The sequence below is a fragment of the Tigriopus californicus genome, chromosome 10 (assembly GCF_007210705.1).
Source record: "Tigriopus californicus strain San Diego chromosome 10, Tcal_SD_v2.1, whole genome shotgun sequence".
Lineage (NCBI taxonomy): Eukaryota > Metazoa > Arthropoda > Copepoda > Harpacticoida > Harpacticidae > Tigriopus > Tigriopus californicus.
The window spans coordinates 13,386,276-13,408,382 of NC_081449.1; the positions used below are offsets into that span (position 1 = coordinate 13,386,276).

General features: G+C 46.6%; 7 protein-coding genes across 9 annotated transcripts; 4 read left to right on the forward strand and 3 right to left on the reverse strand.

The window, feature by feature from the left end:
- Positions 1-588: 588 nt before the first annotated feature.
- On the forward strand, positions 589-3,492 carry LOC131888672 (WD repeat-containing protein 3-like; the record flags this gene model as incomplete). The annotated part of the gene is given in 3 exon segments (XM_059237590.1): positions 589-2,503; positions 2,580-2,765; positions 2,831-3,492. Coding segments are annotated over 3 exon segments (2,728 nt in total), but the record flags the coding sequence as incomplete, so codon positions are not given.
- Positions 3,493-4,366: 874 nt separating this feature from the next.
- LOC131888679 (6-phosphogluconolactonase-like) lies at positions 4,367-5,371 on the forward strand. The gene has a single exon (XM_059237599.1). It carries the CDS (start codon positions 4,598-4,600, stop codon positions 5,324-5,326), a length of 729 nt encoding a protein of 242 aa, XP_059093582.1. The 5' UTR covers positions 4,367-4,597; the 3' UTR covers positions 5,327-5,371.
- A 3,092-nt stretch (positions 5,372-8,463) lies between these two features.
- On the forward strand, positions 8,464-13,095 carry LOC131888670 (prominin-like protein). 2 transcript variants are annotated; one of them, XM_059237589.1, is made up of 2 exons: positions 8,464-9,025; positions 9,291-13,095. In XM_059237589.1, the coding sequence occupies exon 2, from the start codon at positions 9,415-9,417 to the stop codon at positions 12,391-12,393; it is 2,979 nt and encodes a 992-aa protein (XP_059093572.1). In that variant the 5' UTR covers positions 8,464-9,025; positions 9,291-9,414; the 3' UTR covers positions 12,394-13,095. The 2 variants fall into 2 exon arrangements, with proteins under 2 accessions (XP_059093572.1, XP_059093571.1); XM_059237588.1 differs by having other exon boundaries at positions 8,464-8,753.
- Positions 13,096-14,409: 1,314 nt separating this feature from the next.
- LOC131888677 (proteasome subunit beta type-7-like) lies at positions 14,410-15,913 on the forward strand. Its single transcript, XM_059237597.1, has 4 exons — positions 14,410-14,775; positions 14,863-15,042; positions 15,133-15,448; positions 15,525-15,913. Exons 1-4 carry the CDS (start codon positions 14,714-14,716, stop codon positions 15,789-15,791), a joined length of 825 nt encoding a protein of 274 aa, XP_059093580.1. The 5' UTR covers positions 14,410-14,713; the 3' UTR covers positions 15,792-15,913.
- LOC131888673 (choline transporter-like protein 2) lies at positions 15,581-17,774 on the reverse strand. Of its 2 annotated transcripts, XM_059237591.1 has the most exons (5): positions 17,604-17,774; positions 17,430-17,533; positions 16,705-17,361; positions 16,428-16,634; positions 15,581-16,357 (listed from the first exon to the last, which is right to left on the reverse strand). In XM_059237591.1, exons 1-5 carry the CDS (start codon positions 17,772-17,774, stop codon positions 15,967-15,969), a joined length of 1,530 nt encoding a protein of 509 aa, XP_059093574.1. In that variant the 3' UTR covers positions 15,581-15,966. The 2 variants fall into 2 exon arrangements, with proteins under 2 accessions (XP_059093574.1, XP_059093576.1); XM_059237593.1 differs by lacking the exon at positions 17,604-17,774 and having other exon boundaries at positions 16,705-17,212; positions 17,430-17,516.
- Positions 17,775-17,786: 12 nt separating this feature from the next.
- On the reverse strand, positions 17,787-18,843 carry LOC131888678 (choline transporter-like protein 2). The gene is made up of 3 exons (XM_059237598.1): positions 18,520-18,843; positions 18,181-18,447; positions 17,787-18,125 (listed from the first exon to the last, which is right to left on the reverse strand). Exons 1-3 carry the CDS (start codon positions 18,700-18,702, stop codon positions 17,787-17,789), a joined length of 789 nt encoding a protein of 262 aa, XP_059093581.1. The 5' UTR covers positions 18,703-18,843.
- Positions 18,773-20,544, reverse strand: LOC131888674 (4-hydroxybenzoate polyprenyltransferase, mitochondrial-like; the record flags this gene model as incomplete). The annotated part of the gene is given in 2 exon segments (XM_059237594.1): positions 18,773-20,272; positions 20,515-20,544. A coding segment is annotated over 1 exon segment (1,341 nt). The 3' UTR covers positions 18,773-18,849.
- Between the last annotated feature and the right edge of the window lie 1,563 nt (positions 20,545-22,107).

The following is a 22,107-nucleotide window of genomic DNA, read 5'->3' on the forward strand; positions in this document are numbered from 1 at the left end:
GGTTTGTTGAAAAACCAGTTATTTCTCCGAGCTTTACTCATATAACTCAGTAATTCAAAGGCCATATTTTTTGAGCACTTGATTCTTCCACATCCTCAACATAAATTTAAGATAAAAATCATGAAGTACCGATCTACAGAAGCTTTTGTCACATAATTTTATTTTTCATCATAGGTAAATGACAAACAGGCAACGAAATGACAAAAGGGGATAACCCCCAAAGTGGCACGCAAAGTTGCCATCTGGCAACCATGTTCAACCATCAGATTTTCCATATATGTCGGAATTTTAACTTCAACAATAAGATGAGTTTTCTAGTAGTTGATTAAACAATATTCTATTTGTTGATCATCCATGAAATANATTCTGAGGTGCCGCTCTCTGGAGGTGCCGCTCTCTGTCTGCTTACGAACAGGATCAAAACAAACAAACCCCAAGCATAAACACGTGTTGGTTTCGCACTCAATTCACTCAGCCAGCGTCGTAGACGCGCAGAAAAGGCCCAGGTCCCAGGGGAAGAGGCGGATCTAGGGCGTGAATCGGCCGCACATCAACATGGGTTTAACTAAGCAATATCGGCGTTTCGAGGCTTTGGAACCTCAAGAATGGCGACAAACTACGCGATTTCATGGGCGAAAAACACGAGGTGACGGCCATGGCACTGACACCGGACTGGCGGGGTGAGGCCACCAAATTGGTGCTGGGCTATCACGATGGGGCCATTCGCGTTTTCGATCTGGATACCGCCGAATGTCTGGTCACGTTGAACGGGCACAAATCGTGCATCACGGCCTTGACCTTGGATGGGAGTGGCCTGCGACTGGCCTCGGGCTCGCGCGATACGCATGTAATTGTCTGGGATATGGTCAATGAATGCGGTCTCTACCGACTAAAAGGCCACAAAGGTCCGGTGACCCAGGTGCGATTTATGACCGATCGGCCGGTTCTCATTTCCAGTTCCAAGGACACGCGTGTCAAGTTCTGGGATCTGGACATCCAACATGGCTTTGCCACCCTCACCCGACACTTGACCGAGATTTGGGACTTTGTCCTAGTGAAAAATGATCAATATCTCGTGACCGGGTCAGGTGATGCCGAGCTCCGGATCTGGAAGCTGACCTTTGATCCGGAGTTTTCCGCTCTGAACAAAAGTCAAAAGCTCGACCTACCCGGTCAAGCCAGTAAGAAGTTTAAAGTCAACGAGACCGAGGAAGACGAGTTTGAAGACTTGGACGAGGACAACTTGGACGCAGACAGTGGGTTGAAGATCGAGAAATTGGGCTCCATCCTCCGCGGGGCTCCTGATAAGGTTTCCCACGTGGTCACCGATGTCTCGGGTCGACTGATGGCCGTTCATGGGAGGGATAACTCGGTGGAATTGTTTCTCATTAACAACGAAGAAGAAGTCAAGAAGCGCATGCAGAAGAAGGCCAAGAAAGAGCGGCGGAAAGTCGCCAAGAAGGAGGGCGGAAGTGAGGTTCAAGAAAGTGTCTCCACCGTTAACCTCGACACGCCCACTATCCAGGAGGAGTTTCGCCGTCTGAAAGTCATCCGTGCCGGTGGCAAAGTGCGTCATTTAAGCCTCGAGGTGACTCGGGATGAAACATTGGGCGTGATTGACCTGATCACCGCCAACAACCAGATTGAATCCTTCACCATAGACTTGATCGAGAAAAACGCGGATCCCGAGATGAAACTCCGTTTCGATCATCCCGGACATCGCTCCGACGTGCGGACCGTCCAATTCAGTTCGGATAACACCTCGATTCTTTCGGGAAGTCATGAATCAATCAAGATCTGGAATCGGAACGTCCAAGTTTGCGTTCGAACGGTAGCCAGTGGCTACTGTCTATCGTCCTTATTCGTGCCCGGCGATCGGCAAGTGATCGTAGGCACCCGTAAAGGTACGATACAAATCTTCGACATCGCCTCGGCCGAGATGACCGAGGAGATCGAAGCCCATGACAAGGAGATCTGGGCCATGAGTTTGAATCCCGACAAGAAAGGATTCGTGACGGCGAGTGCGGATCATTCCGTCAAGTTTTGGGCCTTTGAGCTCCTCAAAGTGGGCGAGAAGAGGCAATTGAGCATCCTGCACAAGCGCACCCTAAAGTTGGACGAGGACGCTATTGCCGTGAAACTGAGCGAGGATGGCCGCATGATTGCCGTCTCGTTAATGGATTCGACCATCAAGGTGTTCTTTGTGGACACGCTCAAGTTCTTTCTATCTTTGTACGGACACAAATTGCCGGCCTTGGCCTTGGACATTTCCACCGATTCGACGCTAATTGTCACAGGTGGTGCGGACAAGAACATCAAAATCTGGGGTCTAGACTTTGGCGATTGCCACAGATCCATTTTCGCCCACGATGATAGCGTGACGGCCATTCAGTTCATACCCAACACTCATCTGTTCTTCACGGGCGGAAAGGATGGCAAAATCAAGCAATGGGACGCGGACAATTTTGAACGGATTCTCACTCTCGATGGACATCACGGAGAGGTGGAAAAAAAAACAAACTTTGTTCGCACGTTTGTCGTCAATCTTTGATACCAATGATTTTTTTTCTGGTCTCTAGATATGGAGCTTGGCTGTGGCTCCCAATTCCAGGTTTCTCGTCTCGTCCGGTCACGACAAGACTCTGCGATTATGGGAGAGGACCGAGGAAATTTTGGTCTTAGAGGACGAGCGAGAAACTGAACGTGAACGCGAAGAAGAGGATGAACTAGCCACGGGTGAGGCCAGAATCATTCCCGGTCAGGAGGTAAGGAGGTTTCAGTGGGTGAATATGAGAGTGTTTCTGAATTTAACGATGTGTTTGGTTGACAGGAAAAAGAGGCGGATTTGCCCGGCAAAAAGACGGCCGAGACGGAAAAGGGCGCAGAGCGACTCATGGAGGCCATTCAAGTGTATCGCGATTACACGGAAGAAGTGAAGGAAGCCGAGAGTGAGGCCAAAGCTCTAAAAAAAGAGCCCATTATTCCCGTAATGCCGCCTTTGATGTTGGCTTACCAATGCCAAACACCCGAGCATTACATGGCCAAGATGATCGGTCTGATTAAATCCAGCGAAATCGAACAAACCCTCCTTGTGCTTCCTTTCGACGTGACGGTTCACCTGCTGGAAATCATTCGCCTCCTCCTGGAGAAACGTCTCTCGGTGGAGGTGATTTGTCGGATATTTTTCTTCATCGTGGAAGTCAATTTTGGACCCCTGTCGTCCGCCAAGGAGCTCAGACCTCTGCTCCAAGACTTAAGGGGTCTGGCCAAAGATCGACTCCAAGAGGTGAAGGACACCGTCGGGTTCAATATGGCTGCCCTGCGCTACACCCTCCAACAGAAGGACGAGAAACAGAAGGCCATTGAGCTTCAGGATGCCGTCTCCAAGTTCAAAGATAAGCGGAAGAAGAAAAAGAACAAGGAGAGAGCACTCCAAACTGCCATATTGACGCTCTAAAGAATCTTTTGAATTACATATTTGTTTCCGCCTTATTACTGTCCTATTCTTTTCGATCAAGTGTGAACGAATTATTGTTCGATTCGAGATTTAAAGCGATTCGCTCGGTGAGCATTTAGTTCTTGGTTTGATTAAAAAAAGATATGTCCTGTTGATGATGATGGTGGTGGTCATCCTCTTCGGTTTGTGCAAGCATCTTCATGCGGGGAACGGTCTAGTTTTTGGTCAATCGCAAAAAAAGGTAGTCAAGGAGGAGAGCTCTTATGTCGCAAAAAATACCAGACGCTCTTGGTCATTTGCAATTTGCTGGATTGGGCGAGCTTCGAGCAAAACGAGAGGACTCTCGCACACATGGTCATATTTTGGAAGCAAAAATCAATATCCCAGCGATGGCTTGAAATCATTCCATTAGTATGAATCATTCATTCCCTGGGTCCAATAGAGTTGAACGTGAAGCACGAGAACCAACATCAAATTCGTCCAAGGTAACGTCGTATTTTACATACTCCTGACGTGACTTTTTTTTGTTGACACCTATCCAGATTCCGGATATTGATTCATCCAGAAGTGTATAACCAATGCACGTTCAAGTTCATTTCCATTTTGAATTTGTCAAAGTAGGCCAGATGCAACAGAAATTAGCCTCTCACTGTGATTCGGTCTTTCCCGTTTCACGAGGACCATTGTATCAATCCGTCACACAGAAAATCACTTGCCAGAACGAACCTAAACTCGACTCGCCAATGGACAATCGCCAACATGCTCCACTCATCCCCCCAAGCCTGGTCATTGTTCACGTGTAAATGCTCGCACAATAAGTGAACGAACAGGAAACTCAATGACCATTTCAGTCACCGAAACATCAAGTACATGGTGTGTTACACACCGAAATTGGCTGCAATTTCATTCGCCCTATGTTTCTGGGAAAGAGTATACTACTAGATATCGTCGCTTCATGCCCAGGTACTGAAACAGACCAGCACGATTGTCGATTATACTAGTCCGTACTACTAGAAGGCTAACAGAAGTAGTAGAAGTGGCAGGCACTGACTGATCTTTGGACTAGTAGGCCGGCATTGAGATTTGAGAGCTGTTTGCATTTGACGAGAGAAGTCTGGTTGTTTTTTGTGTTTCAAGATCATGGCCAAGATTGTGATTGGAAAAGATGGAGATGAGGTGTCCTCTCATCTCTGTCAGGCCATTGAGAAGCAGTATGAGTCGTACGACCCGTCGGGATCAAGGCCGTTCGTCATTGGGTTGTCGGGCGGATCGTTGCCCAAATTCTTCGCGGCAGGTGCGCCCCAGATGACCAAAATCAATTGGAACAAGGTCAAGTTCATCTTTTGCGACGAGCGTCTCGTCAGCTTTGACGATCCCGAGTCCACCTTCAAGGTCTACAGGGAGACATTCATTTCCAAGGTCAACGGAGTGACCAAGGATCAGTTTGTGGTCATTGATCCAACCAAGGACGTTGAAGCTTGTGCTCAAGACTACCAAGAGCAACTAGCTCAATTGGACAGTCCCCAGGATGGCTCATTTCCGATATTTGACGTACTGCTCTTGGGCATGGGACCTGATGGTCATACCTGCTCCTTGTTCCCGGGTCATCCTCTTTTGGATGAGCAATCCCGGATTGTGGCTTCTATTTCGGACAGTCCCAAGCCACCACCTAATCGGGTGACCTTGACTTTGCCCGTGTTGAACAAAGCTCGGGCTTGTATTTTTGTCTCCACAGGTGAAGGCAAGAAAGAGATCCTTAAGAAGATCCTCGAGGATAAGGAGGATTTCCCGGCAGGGCGTGTTAAGCCCGAGACAGGGACTCTCACGTGGATCTTGGATGCTCCGGCAGCATCTCTTCTCAAACTATAATCTGGATTTTATCATGCTGTTTCTAAATATACTCGTTGAAACGAACGAATCCTTTCAAGTCCTGCGGCTGACTTTTTTGCCTTTGGACTTTTCATTCAAAGGTCAATCGAAAAGGGTTGATCGAGTTTAGTATGCATCTGGCTTCCGTGCAAAAATTGGAGGAGATTTGAACAGAGGGGTGGAAGGTCAAAAAGCCTCGATTGTTATGGAATGGTTGATTTTGTTGCGAACAAAAACATTGTCGGACCTGAATCAAGCCTTTCAAGATCAGACCCAAGCTTGAAGTATGGAATCGGATAAACTTCATTTACCCGAGACTGACAAAGAGGATTGTGTCATTTCAGCAAGTTATTTCTTTTCAAGGAGGAAGTCTTTCAAAGTCTGTGGAATCGTTGCTAGGAAACAGGTGCGATCTCTTCTCTTTTTGGACCTTGAAAGTATTGGTCATGCCATACGTTTTGAGACACCTGACTTGTTCTGATTCTGACATCGACGAGATTGAGTTGAAGAAATCTGACAATGATGATGTTCTTGTTCTTGCCGCTCAGTCCCCGATTCTTTTTTTGGGCATAATAGTTGTTCGGGGAAATCATTCGGATGATTGCTTTTCCGTCCATTCATTCCGCAAACTCTTTGCTGGGTCACTCAATCCCTGAAATTTTGTCAATAAATCTCATCATATTCTTTTTTTATTAAAGAAAGGTTGAACTTCTTCATTTCATGGAGAAACATCGATCGAGTTGATTCAAGAACTCATACTGTATATCTACAGGGTGCGAGGGCTTATATGGCAAAGCTTTTTGCACATTATAACTCTTATTTGGCTAAATAGAATTAAATGTCAAACCTACCATAAAAACAATGGAGCTTAACTGGTTTATACGTAAACAAATAAATTTGATTGGATTCGTAATGTCGAAAGAACAGGATGTCAAAGGGGCAGTACTCTTGGGGCTCCACGCCGGAAATTCGCCAAAGGAGATTTCCAACTTCAACAATATCCCTCTCAGGACTGTTTACAACATCAAGAGTCTATTTGAAGAGGACCCTGAGGGTGTTGCTTCAGCCAGGAAAAGATATGCTGTGAGAAGTGACAAGAAAGATGCTATTTTCATTGCCAGAGTCCTTGGTCCTTGGCATGGTGAGCAATGAGGGTGACGTTATGCCTCCTTACTTCTTTGAAAAGGGCCTCAGGGTTGGCCAGGATGTTTACCTTGAAGTTCTCAAGGATCATGTTGTTCCCTGGATGAGGAGGGTTGCCGCTGGTCGGCATTTTATCTTCCAACAAGATGGCACTCCATTGCACAACGCCAATAAAGTCCAGAATTGGCTGGAGGAGAACGTGCCAGAATTCTACGAGAAGGACTTCTGGCCTCCTGGGAGCCCAGATTGCAATCTTCTGGACTATTATGTGTGGGGCATGGTTGAAAAAGATGTCAATAAGAAACCTCACAACACAATTGAGTCTGTCATGGTCAAGGTCAAGGAGGTGATGACCTCCATGGACAGGGACGAGATCCAGAGGGCCTGCTCAAGATTCAGGGCAAGGCTGGAAGCTGTTGATGAGGCCAAGGGCGATTTTTTTAAATGAAATTAAAGAAAAATGTCTAGTTTTGTTGCCAAAGAAGAAATAATACAAAAAACTTTATTATTTTTGAATTTATCGCAGTTTTTTGAATTGCGCATTTTTTTGCCAGATAAGCCCTCGCACCCTGTAGTATCATTCGATCAAAATTGATGAAACAAACATGCCATAAAGGGTTATTTTTCTTCTCTATGGATTACGTTCCAGAATGGGTGAAACTATTCCTCTAAGTGAAACTATTACATTTTTGCTTGTCCGCTCAATACGTGAGTTCCAAGAATCGAGTTTGTACTTCCAGTGGTCGAAGGGCCCTCTTCCAATGTGAGACATTTGTAGACAAGGTCTGCCTTGATATTTGACGCCTTCAGCATAAAAACCTCCTAGTTAGTGACATTTGAGAACACGTTTGAAATCTCAAATTTTGAAAGTTTAAAACATTCTAAAACTAAATGAATTATCTTTCCCTGTCATATTGAGGGCAAATGATCTCTTTATCCGTAGTTTCTTAGATAGGAGCACGAGATTGGTCTAGCTGTCCAAACTTACAAACTAAGAATGTGTTGCCTTTAGTACAGCTTGTTTACCGAAATAAATTGTTGGTTAAAGTATAAGAAGGCCATGCATGGATATTTCAATTTTGATTAAAAAAAAAAAATTAACATCCCCATGCTAGTCATGTTCTTGCATCCCAAAGCAACCCTAGTCAGATCCAAATCAAAACCTTAGAGATTTCCAATGTTAAAACAAGGCAATTGTGGAATCAGCATTCCAAGAGATAATTTAGAATTCCATCCACGTAATAGCCATGTATAGACGAAACCGAGATTTGCGGTAGTATTCAATATTTAGTTCCCAAAACGTGCGGTCTACTTACATTCAGGTTTGCCAAGAGGTCTCTTGCAGTTTTTAGTAGCTAAAATCGAAAAAACCGGGATATTTCTTTGGCCCGAAGAATGCTTATCAACGTTCGGCTATTTGTTCTTTAATCATAATAATTGTTAACTCGCAAGTAAGCCTGCAAGTTTATCTAGCTTTAGTATTTTGGCCCGAAAAGAAAATGCCAATTACGAAATTTGCATCATCAAAAATCCCGTGATCAATCCAACTTAGCATCACTCAACTACCTCCCAACCGTTTTCTGGCCCATTGAGAGTACGCCAAATCACAGCTAGTGCTGCCAAAACGAAACAAACAAAGTCATTGAGAAATGTCAACCGATATCTAGTCACGTTCAAACTTCGCCATCAAGAGCTTCCTTTTACCACCAAGCCTGGGCTTTATATCACACAGTCAAACACGAGTGAGACCACAAATCGAATCGTCAAGTCAACCTGTCAAGTCAGCTTCGCGACCCTGTTCTCGTGAGAAAATTCGACAATCGACATGCCAAGGGCACTTTACTCACTCACTCTCCGTCTGCCGACACTGAGCAGGGTCCCCCACCACTGTAACAAGTAGGAGAGCCGGCGGGCGTGTACAATCCCCAGACCAGGCCAGACAGTCAGTGAGCAGTGTGGGCCAAGAAAGAAAGATGTTCTTTCTTCGCTCTCATTCTATCTAGTCTGTGTTGGCCTGGCTCACATCCTCCGCCGTCCAGAAAGGCTAGCTGGGAACCTGGATAGCCAGGGGGAACTCGGAGAAGGGGGTCACTCACGCTCTGAGCAGCCCCATCCACGCACTCGACAAGGAGAAGGAAGGAGGAGGAGAAGAAAGAGGAGAAGGAGGAGGAGGAGGGGAAACAAAAGGTTCACCAAGGCCAGTGGTTTTTCACCCGAGGAGGCTGCAAAAAATCCCTCCTTGGGGAGAGGAGACCCAGATCTCTCGTCGGATGACCCGTGGCAGGTAATATGAATATCATGTATTCACGCCCACCAAGGCAGGAGATGGCCAGAGAACAAGGCCCCATTGTGCATCGGGGGATTGGGATACACGGTTGAACCGACCGAGGGAAGGGAAATTAGGGCTCGCTAGCGTAATGCATGCACCTTCCAAGCCTTCGTTCCCTCGTTCTGACTTATTCTCATCAATTGTCTCGATCGTTCAATTCGTTGAAAGAACTGTGATTGTGGGGCTAGAGGAAAAGGATTCACGAAAGAGTGTGTCTGAGTGATAGAGTAAGTGAGCTGAGTTGGAAACAAAACGAGTTCATCATCCTCTTCTTCTTCGGGTGAAAACTGAGGAAAAGACGCGCACATCTCAATCGTCAAGTGTGACAAGTGATGATCGAGGGATTCGACTGGATAGCCGATGATTTCCTGTTGTTTGTTCACTATTCATGTTGTAATAGAACTGTTCAAAATGATAAGCACGTCCGGAGGCTTGCTTGTCATGTGCTTTTGTAATTTGTTGTAATCATGATTTTTATTGTTTTCCCTTTAGATTATTCATAACGGGGATGAAGGAGGAGGCTCAGTGAAGAAAGTGTCCATTCCACATCAAACTCTCGGAAGTGACATATATATTCTAGAGGCCCACCCAATATCAAAAAACAAAACAAAAAAACATGGTCAGAACTGTACAGAGAATCTCCGCCAGGGGCTTATTAAGCCCTGGTGTTATAGTGCTAGCCGCAGGCCTGCTGCTCGGCTGCGGGTCCGCTCAAGTGGTCGGGGATGCGGGTCAATTCTCACCGCTGACCGTCGAGAGCACGACGGTGGGTATTCGGGTGTTGAGTCAGCACAAAGTGATATACAGTGACCCGCCTGTGAGTCGGAACTACGACTCCCAGTCCACGTTCAATCCCCGGGGCATGAAGCAAGTGTACGCTTTGACCCACATTTTCCTTGATCTCATTCAGCGCCGAGATGTCTTGCCTGACTCGCTCAACGCCTCCGTACTAATGGACACGCCTGCTGAACAGGTGCCCGTGGTCTTAGAAGAACACTGGGAAGAGATCTTGCTCCAGTATATTGGCGTGGTGACCACCGCCGTGTGCGGACTACTCTTGGCTTTGCTCATCCCGTTGGCTTGTCTCTGCACGTGTTGTTGTCGATGTGCGGGCAAATGCGGCGCGGACAACGAGCATTTCGACAAGAAGAGCGATGCCTGCAAACGGTTTTCCTTAGGAGTGGTCGTGGCTCTCTTTGTGATCACTGCCATGTTTGGTGTGGTTTGCGCCTTTGTTACCAACTACTACATGTATGATGGCACCCGACAGCTCCCTAAGCGGGTCCAAATGGCCACCCAGGATACCAGCCAGTACTTGGATAACACTGGGCGTGAGATCAATACCCTACTGGTGTCCAACTTTGCCGAGCTCGAAGAGGTTTTGAACGAGATCCTTGATGAAAGCGGTCCCATTCTCAAGCGCAGTCTGGCCGAGGTGACTGAGGCCGTGGCCATTGATGATCTCACCGACATTGTATCGAACCTAGGCAATGTCAAACGCTACCTCCGCGATATCCAAGAGAAAACCTTCATCCTACAAGATAAGGTGGGACAACTGAAGTTGGGCTTGGACGGGACTCGAACCCGCCTCATGCGAGCCATGGCACAATGCAGCGCTAGTCGGGCTTGTGAAAAATTCCTCTCTGAATACAACATCACGCGAGACCTGGCCGTTGCCACGGATTTCAGCTCCCTGCCCACCAATCTCCCGGATCTGAGTTTGCTCATGAAGGACATCTCCGACCTCATGAATAACGACATCGAACGGAAAGTTCGCGGTGGACAACAGCAACTGAATAAGGTCAAGACTGATATTGAGCGCTCCATCGGGGATATCCGTCCTCGGATCAAGAGCGAAATTCGCAACATGGGCAAACAACTCGAAGATCAGGCGGCAGAGATTCAAAGAATTTTGAACGAGTTCGACGCCAATGTGGCTGCTGTCACCACTGACGTGCCCAAGATTCAACCGACTGTCAGCGAAATCGGAAGCTACATGTTCTACATTGGCTTGGGCATGAGCCTCATGGTGCTGCTCATCTTGGTGTGCTACATCTTCGGGCTCTTCTATGGCTTCTGCGGCCAACGTCCGGGTAACGTCTACGGTGACGAGTGCTGCAATACCGGTACGGGGGCCAATTGGCTCGTGGCTGCGGTGTACCTCACATTTTTGTTCTCGTTTGTGTTGCTTCTGGTGGCCACGGCCCAATTCGTTTTGGGCTCGTCCGTGGAAAAGGTGGTGTGTCAGGCCCTACACAAACCCAACGAGTCCGACATGTTCGACCTTGTGGACCAAAAATTTATCCAACCCATGATCAAACAACATCGACCAAAGTCAGGGGACCATGACTGGAACATGACCGTTCATGAGCTCATCACGAACTGCCATAAGAACAAGACCATTTATGAGCTCCTACAAGTTCAGAATGTGTACAACGTGGAGGAGCTCCGCACTTGGAGGGACGACTACGATATTGGGAGTTCCGTGGAAAACCTCAAGGCCAAGATTCGATTGGATGACCTGAAGGGCATCCAGATCCTCTCACCCGAGGCCGAGAAAGAATTACAGGATTTGGCCGAGTCGGATATCTCGGATTTGAACTTTGCGCAGTACACCAATCTTTTGCGGGAGAAGATCACCTCCATCGATCTCGCCACGTTCACTGCCAGACTTCGTCAGATGCGAGAAGGCCTGAGTCCCAACCAAGGCCGACTAGTTGGCCCAGCCATTGAGAACGAGGCCTTGTTCCTCGATCAGATGCAAAGGGTGGTCATGGAAATGAAGCTGGCTATGAAAGATCTGGTCAATTCCGTTGAGGCCCTCGAACATGAGGCCCAACATGCCAAGCCAAATCTCAGAGAGGCCCTTCGAGGTCTTATCAAGCAGGCCACACAAGCCACTCAATTCTTGCGCACAGAAGGCCCTGAGTTGGTGATCAAACTCACGGATCAGTACGTCAACGAGACCATTGGCCTCATTGACGACTACGTGGAACGGGTTGTCACTCGCACTCAACAGGATGTCGGCCGATGTGAGCCCCTCTCCAACAGCTACAATGCCACCGTGATCGCCGTCTGCAACGAGATCGTGGACCCATTCAACGGCCTTTGGGCCAGCATCGGGTGGTGCGTCATGATTTTCTTGCCTTGCATTGTGCTAGCTCTGAATTTAGTCTCGCTCTACCGCAAATCCGAGCCCTACCCAGGACCATTGGTGGAGGTGATTCCGGTGGAGGAGTCGTCCCACGTGAAGAAAAAGAAGCGGGGCCATCGCCGCAACGCGAGTGAATACCTACCAGATTCTGCTCACTATCGGGCTGGCTACTCCTATCAAAATACCAGCGGCTCCAGTGAGAATCGCTTCCAAGACATGGCCCCGAGGAATAGTTACGATAATCCACAACCTTCGACATCCGGGGTAAATCCCGGAACATCCTCCTCCTCCTCGGGACCACCTCGATACTCGAGCAATCCGAGCTTGATTGGAAATCCTCCGAGTGAATACGAACGCCCACCGCCATACTACTTCCCGGGTTCGGCTCCGATTGCTGACGCACCTCCCCCACTTCCTGCTCCCAATCAATCTAGAAACTGAGATCTTTCACCAACACCCAATTTCTCCACCTTTTTTTCTTTCCCTCTGACAATGGTGCTGATATACGAGTGTACATGACTGTAAAACTTTGCCACGGTTCAACCCACAACAACTTTATCAAAAGAAACCAGGAGGGACCCGACCCTCTTGTGTCTCCTCTACCAGAAGAACTACAACGTCTATTTGCTCATCATGACGCCATATTTTCCTGGATTGCATTTCGCTCTCTCGTTCTCTCTCTCTTTCAGATACATTCTGTTTTCTCTCTCTCTCTATCCGTGCAAGAATAATTCCGTATCGAAACTGCCCACAAGACACTGGAAATAATTCTATCACCTTCTCAGGTTCAGTATCCCCTTCTTAGTACCAACTGCAAGATATTCGTGAACTAACGAGCAACCGATTTGGTTCAATACTTAACCAGCAACAAGAAAGGTACCTCGAGAGGTACAACAAAAATAACTACCATCCTTTTTGTGCTGATCCTCCGTTAATTTGTTCTTCTTTGGTTTGTTGTAAATATTCCAGACGTACATTTTAGGTACATCCTTTTCCATATAAGCTAGCCCATAAGACCATAAACTTGTTGTGTTCTCTCAAATATAGTCTACAATTTGACTTTGAATGTGAGTAGTCTTTAGCTAAGCGAAGTAAAATTCAATCCAACTGAATGATCGATAAATAAATCACTTTAGAGTATCACATCGGCCGTGGCTGATCATTTACGTCATCTTTAAACATCACTGTGTTTTGTCACGAAATCGAGTTCGAATTATCGCACAATTTTCGTATCTCAGCGAGCTTGAACTAGACGCAGAAATCCGAACCCTTCTAGGTATTAGTCACTCCAAACAAGATGACAAGTTCGAACACAAACAAGAGTTAAGTGAGCAATTCATTAGTGTCCAATATCACCTTTTGAATGGTCTCTCGGGCCGCCAGAGTCTCGGCCACCACCCTCATGGCATCTTCAATTACTTCCAACGGCTCTCCTAGAGTACCTGGAACACTGTCATCTTGGTTCAGAAGCAATCGTTGGGCCGTGGTCTCAAAGTCGAGATTGAATTTGGTGAAATCGCAAATGTAACTCTCCAAAATGTCCAATTCCTTATCAGCCATGGCCTTTTCTTGGGCTAGGTCCGGATCATCGTGGGTCGATGGTGTCAATTCACTTTGAATATTCGCAAGCTCTCTTTGAAAATGTTCAATGATCTCGGCAGATTTAGCCGCGGAAGGAACGGCTAATTTCTTGTAATTGCTCGGCAATTCGCGCTCAATATCCCTGGGGATGAGTTTAGAGTGGCCCTTGGCTCCGTTGGAATTGGTCAATGGATGACTCAACCATTGATGGAACTCCTCTTTTGAGCAATTGGTGTCTTGAGTGTCCAACATTTGGATCAAGGAAAGCCAGATCCCCAACGATTGGCTCTCCGTCAAATTCATTCGGATGAAATCCGTGGCCTGTTCAAAACCCAATTGCCTCAGGTTCTGTTCAAGGTCCACCGATTCATCGAGAATGGTGTGCAGGTTTAAAACTGGAGCCTCTGGAGTGGAATCGGGGCCTCCTTGATCCTGGTTCTCTTTGTTCGCTTTCAATTTGTCCTCGAGTTTGTGCGTGATCCAAGTCAATATGGGGATGCGATCCTCGGTGTGAAACAGAAGGTTTTTGATGCTCACTGGACTGGGATTAAGGCCCAAATGAGGACATTCTAGGCCTATCAGCCTGTCTAAGATGGTTGATTCATTCATTTCTTTGGCCGGAAGTATTTATTAGTGGGACTTCTTGGTTGAACTTGGATTAGCGCCTTCTATGAAACCGAGACCATGGTGACCCACCCAATCCTTGTCAGTGACCAAATTCAAGCACTGAAAGACGAAAACTTGAAGCTTAGCTTGCGATTAGCCCGTCTATTTCGCTACCCTGAAAAGCTCATCAGCTGATATCCTTCTGACTCAATACAAAGATCAGCGCTGCCATGAATATGCTGATCCGTCCAGATTGCTTGCTTCCGACCTCAATGAATGTGAACTGAGTTTCGCTGGTTCATAAAAAAAAAAGAAAATCAATCATCTATTCAGATTATTGGTTCAAAATTGTAAATGCCATTCTTCATTTCAACTAGATATTTTTTTTCTTCTTTTAACTTGCCTCTGCATTTGACCTTTTCTGAGAAGTTTTTTTCAGCCAGCCTAAGTGTGTGTGCCTTGAATGACCAGCAGAAAAGCCGAATTTGGATCCAGGTTAAGCAAGTGCTCCTCCCTTCATCTCAGAACTTGCCACTTGATTCAAAAGTGATCCGCACCCGCCTCTCATCTCACCATGGCTTCTACCTTCATGGCCGACCTGCCAGCCTCCGGCTTCTCCTTTGAAAACTGCAAGCGGTAAGTAGTAGCCATCGCTTGACCCATGAGAAATGGCCGAGGATAGGGTGGTCTTTATTTATTGATAGATTTGGCATTGATTTCCAGGAACGCGTTTCTATTTGAGAAGGGCGCTAAGCCGCCAACCACGGTCAAGACGGGTACCACCATTGTGGGCGTGGTATTCAAGGATGGGGTGGTCTTGGGGGCGGATACCCGAGCCACGGGCGGCAACATGGTCAGTGACAAGAACTGCCAGAAGATCCATAAGATGGCTCCAAATATGCTGTAAGATCCTGGATCCTCTAATGAATGTATCTTTTCCATTCTGTTGAGATCCGGAGGTGGATGGTGACGCCATGATGTTGCTTGTTGTAGGTGTTGTGGTGCGGGCACGGCCGCGGATTGCGATAAGACCACCACCATGATGGCCAGTCAGTTGGAATTGCATCGCTTGAACACGGGCCGTCAGGTGCGGGTGTGCACGGCTACCCGACTCTTGAAGCAGATGTTGTTCCGTTATCAAGGATATATTGGGGCGTATTTGGTCTTGGGCGGGGTGGACTCGCAAGGCCCCCATATTTCGACCATCCAAGCTCACGGCAGCACCGTGAACACGCCATACTCGGCCATGGGATCAGGCATGTTGGGCGCCATGTCCGTGTTGGAGATGCGTTGGCGACCGGATATGGAGGTCGGTTTGATTTTTTAAAAAAATGAGAGAAAAACAAAAAGTGGTGAATAAATTGGTTTGATTGGTCTTATTTCAGGAAGAGGAGGCCAAGAAATTGGTACGGGATGCCATTGCGGCGGGAATTTTCAACGATTTGGGCTCGGGCTCGAATGTGGATTTGGCCGTGATCAAGGCCAATGACCAGGTCGAGTATCTGCGAGGTTATGAGTTGGCCAATAAGAAGGGGGAACGCAAGCAGCGCTACGACTATCCCAAAGGCTCATCCGTGGTCTTGTCCGAGGTCAAACGCCCCGTGATTGTCGAGTCCACTCAAGTACGACAGGTGGCCATGGATACATCTTAAAATCAGCGGACACTCTAGGCCCTCGGCCCTAACCTGTGAACGTGAGGCTTGATTATCCGAATTACGTTCAAACACGTGTGTATCACTTCGACCATTTTAATAAAAAGATATCTTCAGCTTAATTTCTCAAAGAAGTTGGGATGCCCATTTGAAGTCAAGTAAGTACTCAAGGTGATCAAGAGTTCGAGCGTGCTTTTTTCTTGCGGCTTTTCTTGGCCCTTTTCCTGGCGGCTTTAGTGTCTTGATTCCTTGGTTTAAGATCGGACACCACATCATCACCGGCCGTTTCTGGTGCATCCGGTTCCCCGGACGAGACTTCAGTCAAATCCTCATTGACTCGCTTCAGCAACTTTAACATGCTCTTAGACATGAAATAAGGTCGAGCTTTTGAGCCATCGTTGTGCTTGGAGTCGATCAGAAAGCTGAGCAGAATCGTATCCACGCCCATCTCGTAGACTTCGAGGAAAAGAGAAGCCACCACAAACGACCCAAAGCCAATGAGAAGCAAGGGCACGAAAATGTAGTTCACATGACCGACAATCTCGTTCATCCATTGAAACTGGTGGCTGAAATGCAGAATCGAAAGTGATCCATTCACCTTTGTCGTGTCCTGCTATGTAAAGCCATGCTACTCACCTCAGCATCAAGTAGGATATGCCCAAAGAAGTTCCCATAATGACCAACTTGGAGATCAGGATGATCAAGTTCGTGATTCTGGTCAACACTGCCACTCTCAAGACATTTTCCAACAACAAAACGAAGGCCTCTCGTGCTCCGCGGCAAAAGTTAGTGCCCTGAATAGCCGTCATAATGTAGGCGTTCCGATTCAAATACCTGATGAACCTGGTTACGAAGATAAGAGGATCACATAAACATGAACAGGCTCATTCAGTTACTTTGCCCGTAAACTTACTTCTCCAAACACCAAAAGAAACACTTCATGCATGCCAGAATAGCTTTGACCAAAGCATTGTCTTGGTTATAGCTCTTCAACTTCCGCTCCAAATAATCCAAGCCCATTCGAATCAACGTGAGAAGAGTCAGGATCAACGCTCCAAAGATGGCCGTGCCCAAATGATAACGACACGTTTGCTTCAAGGCTCTTATTAAAAGACAAGCGGGCATGTTTCGCTTCTTATCCAAGACGAAATACCAACTACTGAAAACTCCAGCCAACACCAATTGACCAAAGGCCACGAGTGAGAAAAGCACCCAGATGCCGTAGATAACATTGAAGACCTGATAAAAGGCCACCTCATGTGAAGGTCCGTAACGGAAAAAGATGCAATTCGACTCGGGACACGAGGAACAATCGAACTGATCGGGGTGGCACTCCGAGTTGTGCGTGTAGTTCTGTCCATCCATGCCGATGCAAAAAGTACTTGGACAATCGGTTAATTGGGTGCGGAATTGAGCCTCGCCTGTTGAAGCCAAATAGGTTGCAATTAAGAGGGCAGTACTAAATACGACGATTTGAAGTGTAGCCGGTAAGATAGGGAAAGTCAGTACACTAGGAACTTGAACCACGGCCTTGGAGGTCATTCTTAGAATTTCGATTGCGATTTGAATCCTATTTGAAACGATTCATTAGCATTAATTGTCTGCATGGTCTGATAATGATTAGATTGATCTTAATACCTTTTACGCAAGAAAACTACCAAGATTATGTCCAAAACCAATGCAATTGTGCAAAGTATCCCCAAAAAGATCCACGTTCCTTGATGATCGTACAAATACACAGGCTGAAATGCAAGAATGAATGTGGTTAAAAAATGGTTCCAAAAACAACCCACCTTGGCTCGATTAACTCACCCAACTTGTGATTTCTGCCTCCCAAAAGCTATTGGCCGTGAGGGAAGTCGTCGATGTGGGTGTTGCAATAATGCTCGAGTACCGCATGTAGCAGATCACTGATCCCAGGCCGAGGAGCAAAATGGATCCCACGATCGAGGCCCAAACTATCACTTTGGTGAAAAACCTCATGCCAAAGATCCATTAGAATGCAAAAAAGCCCGAGAGAAACAAGCACGAGATTATCACGGGCCAAGTGGAGGTCAAGTCTTCAGTGACCTTTTGGAAGAAATCCCGCGCTCCAATCACTCCCAAAGCCGTGTGGGTGGCATTCCTTAGCTTATTCATCGTCATTTGTTCGTCTACAAGATCCAGTCTCACATATCCGATATCACGATCAGAAGTCAAATTTTGAGAGGATAACTGAAAAATGTCTCCCCTTGTCTGAGAGGTGTTTTCTTGCTCCATAACCGACAAAATATCGGGTAGACATCTGCCTAAAACAGGTCTAGACTGGACCCAATACGATGGACATGTCCTTGTCTATGAAAAGAAATGCCTTATTAGAACAAAAATTACTATTAGAAAGGTGGAATACCTTCACAAGATCGCCAACCGAGTCTTGGTCAGTTATGTTTCTAAGGCAATATGGTTCAATGTGATCTTTAATTACAGCCTCCGGCGTGATTTTCTGCATCTCAAACTGAACCGAATACGAGTTTGTCGGACATTCGGCCACACAAACTTGCGGTGTTGGACAACCCGCCACCGACGAAGCCAACGACAGACATTTAAGTAGGTCGAAATAAAGCACATTTGGACGACCTAGGTGTGGTCCAATTCCGCAAATCTCGCCTTGAGAGTTCTACAAAAAAACATAACCCGAATGTAAATCCAATTGATGGAGGAGGTCAATTAGCCAAAATGAATACTCTACAGTCGGATAGATTAGCTTGTTCACATCTCCATGGGTGAGGGCAAACATCCCGATGTAGACCCAGATTCCCAGCCCCAAAAGAAAAATGATGAGCATGAGAACGTCAGTGCATTTCCTATCCTTGGGATTCAAATGAAAAGGGATCTCGGACGAGTCCACTTGGGATTCGCAACAACCCACCATTTTGATCGACTTCTTTTCATCGGCGTCAATTCCTTGGCCGCGAGTTCCAAATATGAATATGAATGGCGAGTAACTTTATCACGGGCAGAATGTATTGTTTGATGAACATCAACGATTGAGTCATACATTTGGTAAGGGGTGTCATAATCAGTCCAAGGAGAGGGATTGCCTCGACGTTTGCGTGGTCATGACCGTGGATGCGGCTGTGGGGACGGCTGTGGGGACGGCTGAAGCAATGGCTTCAGGCACGCTCAAAGGTGGTCCCGAGTTGATCACTTCGGTTTTGCAATAGGTTCCCACAATAATGCCCAAAAAGAGGATCAGACCCACCCGGCGGTTCGACACGAATTTTCGGGCACAATCTTCGGGGTCATTAATGTCTAGTGTGTGGATTTGGCGGGCCAGATGCAACGCAATCGCGCCCACAGATGTATAGAACGGCCAAGTCTGGTCACACACCACGCCCGACATGATCAAGCCTGAGATCATGGTGGTACTAAACCCGGTCAGCCAATATTTGGTCTGGTCGCCGAATTTTAAAGCCGTGGACTTGATACCCAACACGATATCATCGTGCTTGTCCTGGTGAGCGTAGATCGTGTCGTAGATGATGGTCCACGAGATACCTGCCACATACAAGGGCACACACGCGGCCCAATTGCAATTGCCTTGAACGGCCGACCAGCCCAACAGGGCGCCCCAATTAAAGGCCAAGCCCAACACGAGCTGAGGCCAATAAGTAAACCGCTTCATCACGGGGTACAAAACCACTAACCCCATGGATGACGCACCTAGCATCACCGAGTACCAGTTCAATTCCAACAGCACTAAAAGGCCCAAGCCCAACTGACCGCCGAGGAACACGAGGGCGTCGAACAACGTCAACTGACCCGCGGTCAACGGCCTCGATCGCGTTCGAGCCACTTTATTGTCTATATCTCGATCCCACATATCATTGATGGTACAGCCCGCACCCCGCATTACAAACGCACCCGTGCCAAACAAGGCCAAGGTCTTGACATCTGGCCAGGCTCCCGGTGGCGAAGCCAATCCAATGCTCCAACCGCAAGGCCAAAATAGCAACCAAGAACCAATGGGACGATCCATACGCATTAAACGCAGGTAGGGCTGAATGCCCGTGGGTGCGCCGTCCACCAAGACAGCCGCTACTTTAAATGACTGTCGCCGACTCTGAAGCGTGACTGAGGGTGTGGGAGGACAGAGTGGGCGTTGGGTGGGCTGAACCGAACTCCCAGCCCAACCAAAGAGAGAGCGGGGACTCGTCGGACTGAGAAAAGGATTCTCGAATGACGAGTGACTAGTGGAGTGGGAGTGGCACTTCCATCGCCGGAGTTGGGATCGGGCATGACTGGCGCCTCGCCCAGAACGAGGAGGATCACTGGGACCCGATCCCAAGACGAGGGACGAACTGAACCGAAGGCTGGGCCTCATTTCGACCCGAGGCACACGTGATAGTAGCCTCAACATGGTGAACAGAGTTGTCGTGGATTTAGAGGGTTTGATGCTCAGACATCGCCAGTCTAGCTTAAGCTTAACCACTCGACCAAAGCTGAAAAGTATTAGAATATAATGTTAAAACATGGCGTGACATCTCAGTGAGACAATTCCCTTTGTTAGTAGGGTGTTTGTTTTCAATTACTAACGGGTAGATATCATTATTATTCGTCGGTCAAATGGGAATATCTTATGAGATGTTAACGTGTTTGGTGGCATGGGAGATAGAGATGACGTTCTAGACAGGGTCATGTTTGTCGTCCGACAAAGACACGTGGTCCCGTTAAATACACTCACCCGAGTTTGGTAAAACCCGTACTCGCATGTCTCAGGTTATATTGCCCCACATGAATAAGAGACTTCAAGTGGCTTATGAGTTAACTAACAATGTGTCTTGGGTTGTGTCATGTGTGTATGTAGCTGACTATTTGAATCATACACAAATTCAGCTGACACGCGCAAAGCCCATGGCCCCCCTAAGAACATGGATGTTTCATGTTCAGTCAGAGCTAGGAAAAAAAGCGTTGATACGGGCGAAAGAGGTAAGCCAGCCGCCAAATAGTCATCGTTTGCAGGGGTTTGAAATCCATGTCTCATACACACAAGGCTGTAGGTACGAACTTGCAATAAGGCGTTCCTTTTTTTCGAAAAAGGAACTTTAATTCAACTATGGTTTGAAAGAGTGTAATTGTACCGACCCAAAAATCCAAAATTACTCGTTAACGGTTCCCTTTTATCACGCTCCAGAATGGACTCTAATTTTTCGTTTCCCTTGTATCAACTGAGGAAAATTGAAGCTTGATGCTTTTATCTTAACAACATTGAAGGTATAGATGGATTCCATTGTGGAAATATTTGACCTACTTTATTGTTCATATTTCCTCATTTAAATTCCGTTGAACTAAAAGACCTGATTACGAGCGAAATCTTCCTTTGGCTTGAATACATTCCACCAAATTTGCCTATGACTTCAGTAAGATCAGGAAATCATCTCAATTTTAGTTGTGAAATGTCTATGATAATCAATCAAGAAAAAAAGTAAGTAAAAAGTACTAGTCCCAAAATTTTCATTTTGTTAGGGTTGATTTTTCAATGAAACAAATTTGATGTTACAACGGAACCAAATGTATGACCTACCTTAAGAATGAAACGTTTTTATATTTGATAAAACAAATGTTTTTTAACGTATTTATTAATTTCAATGAGTCGACGCCATTAGACACTCCATTTTTAGATGATGAAGGTAACAGCATTCAGCAGGTCTCATCCATGTAGTTGGATACATCGCACGTTTAAGTCCAGAAATAGTATCACGATGCTAACTCTGTACAAGTCGATTGTTCAACCTCACCTCGAATATGCTTCACCTATTTGGGCTCCAATGAGTTCAGCAGGTTTGCAAAAGCTCGAGTAGGTCTAAAGATGTTTCACTAGGAATACTGAGAACATGAGAGAGCTCTCAAATTTTGAGATGTTAGAAAGGTTGGGATTGTACAGTATTCAGAGAAGGTACGAAAGGTATCTGATACTGTACGCTTTCAAAAGCATTCATGAGCTTTTACCAAACCCAGGATTAAGGGTCAATTCTAGTAACCGTAGAGGCCTAATGTGCGTTTTGAGAGCACCTTCAAGCCCTCGAGAATCCAGGCTAGTTAAAACAATGAAATCCACCTCTCTTCTTTCTAGGGCTCCTTCATTGTTCAATTTGCTGCCCTCAAATATTCGTAGGGCTTATGTAGGCGTTGATCCAGTAGCAGAATTTTAGTCAGACTTGGACAAGTTTTTGACTAAAATTCCCGATCAACCTTATATTCAAGGGTTAGCCGGATCAGCCAACTCTAATTCGTTGGTCGATCAAATAATATATGTTAAGAAAAATGAATAAATTTC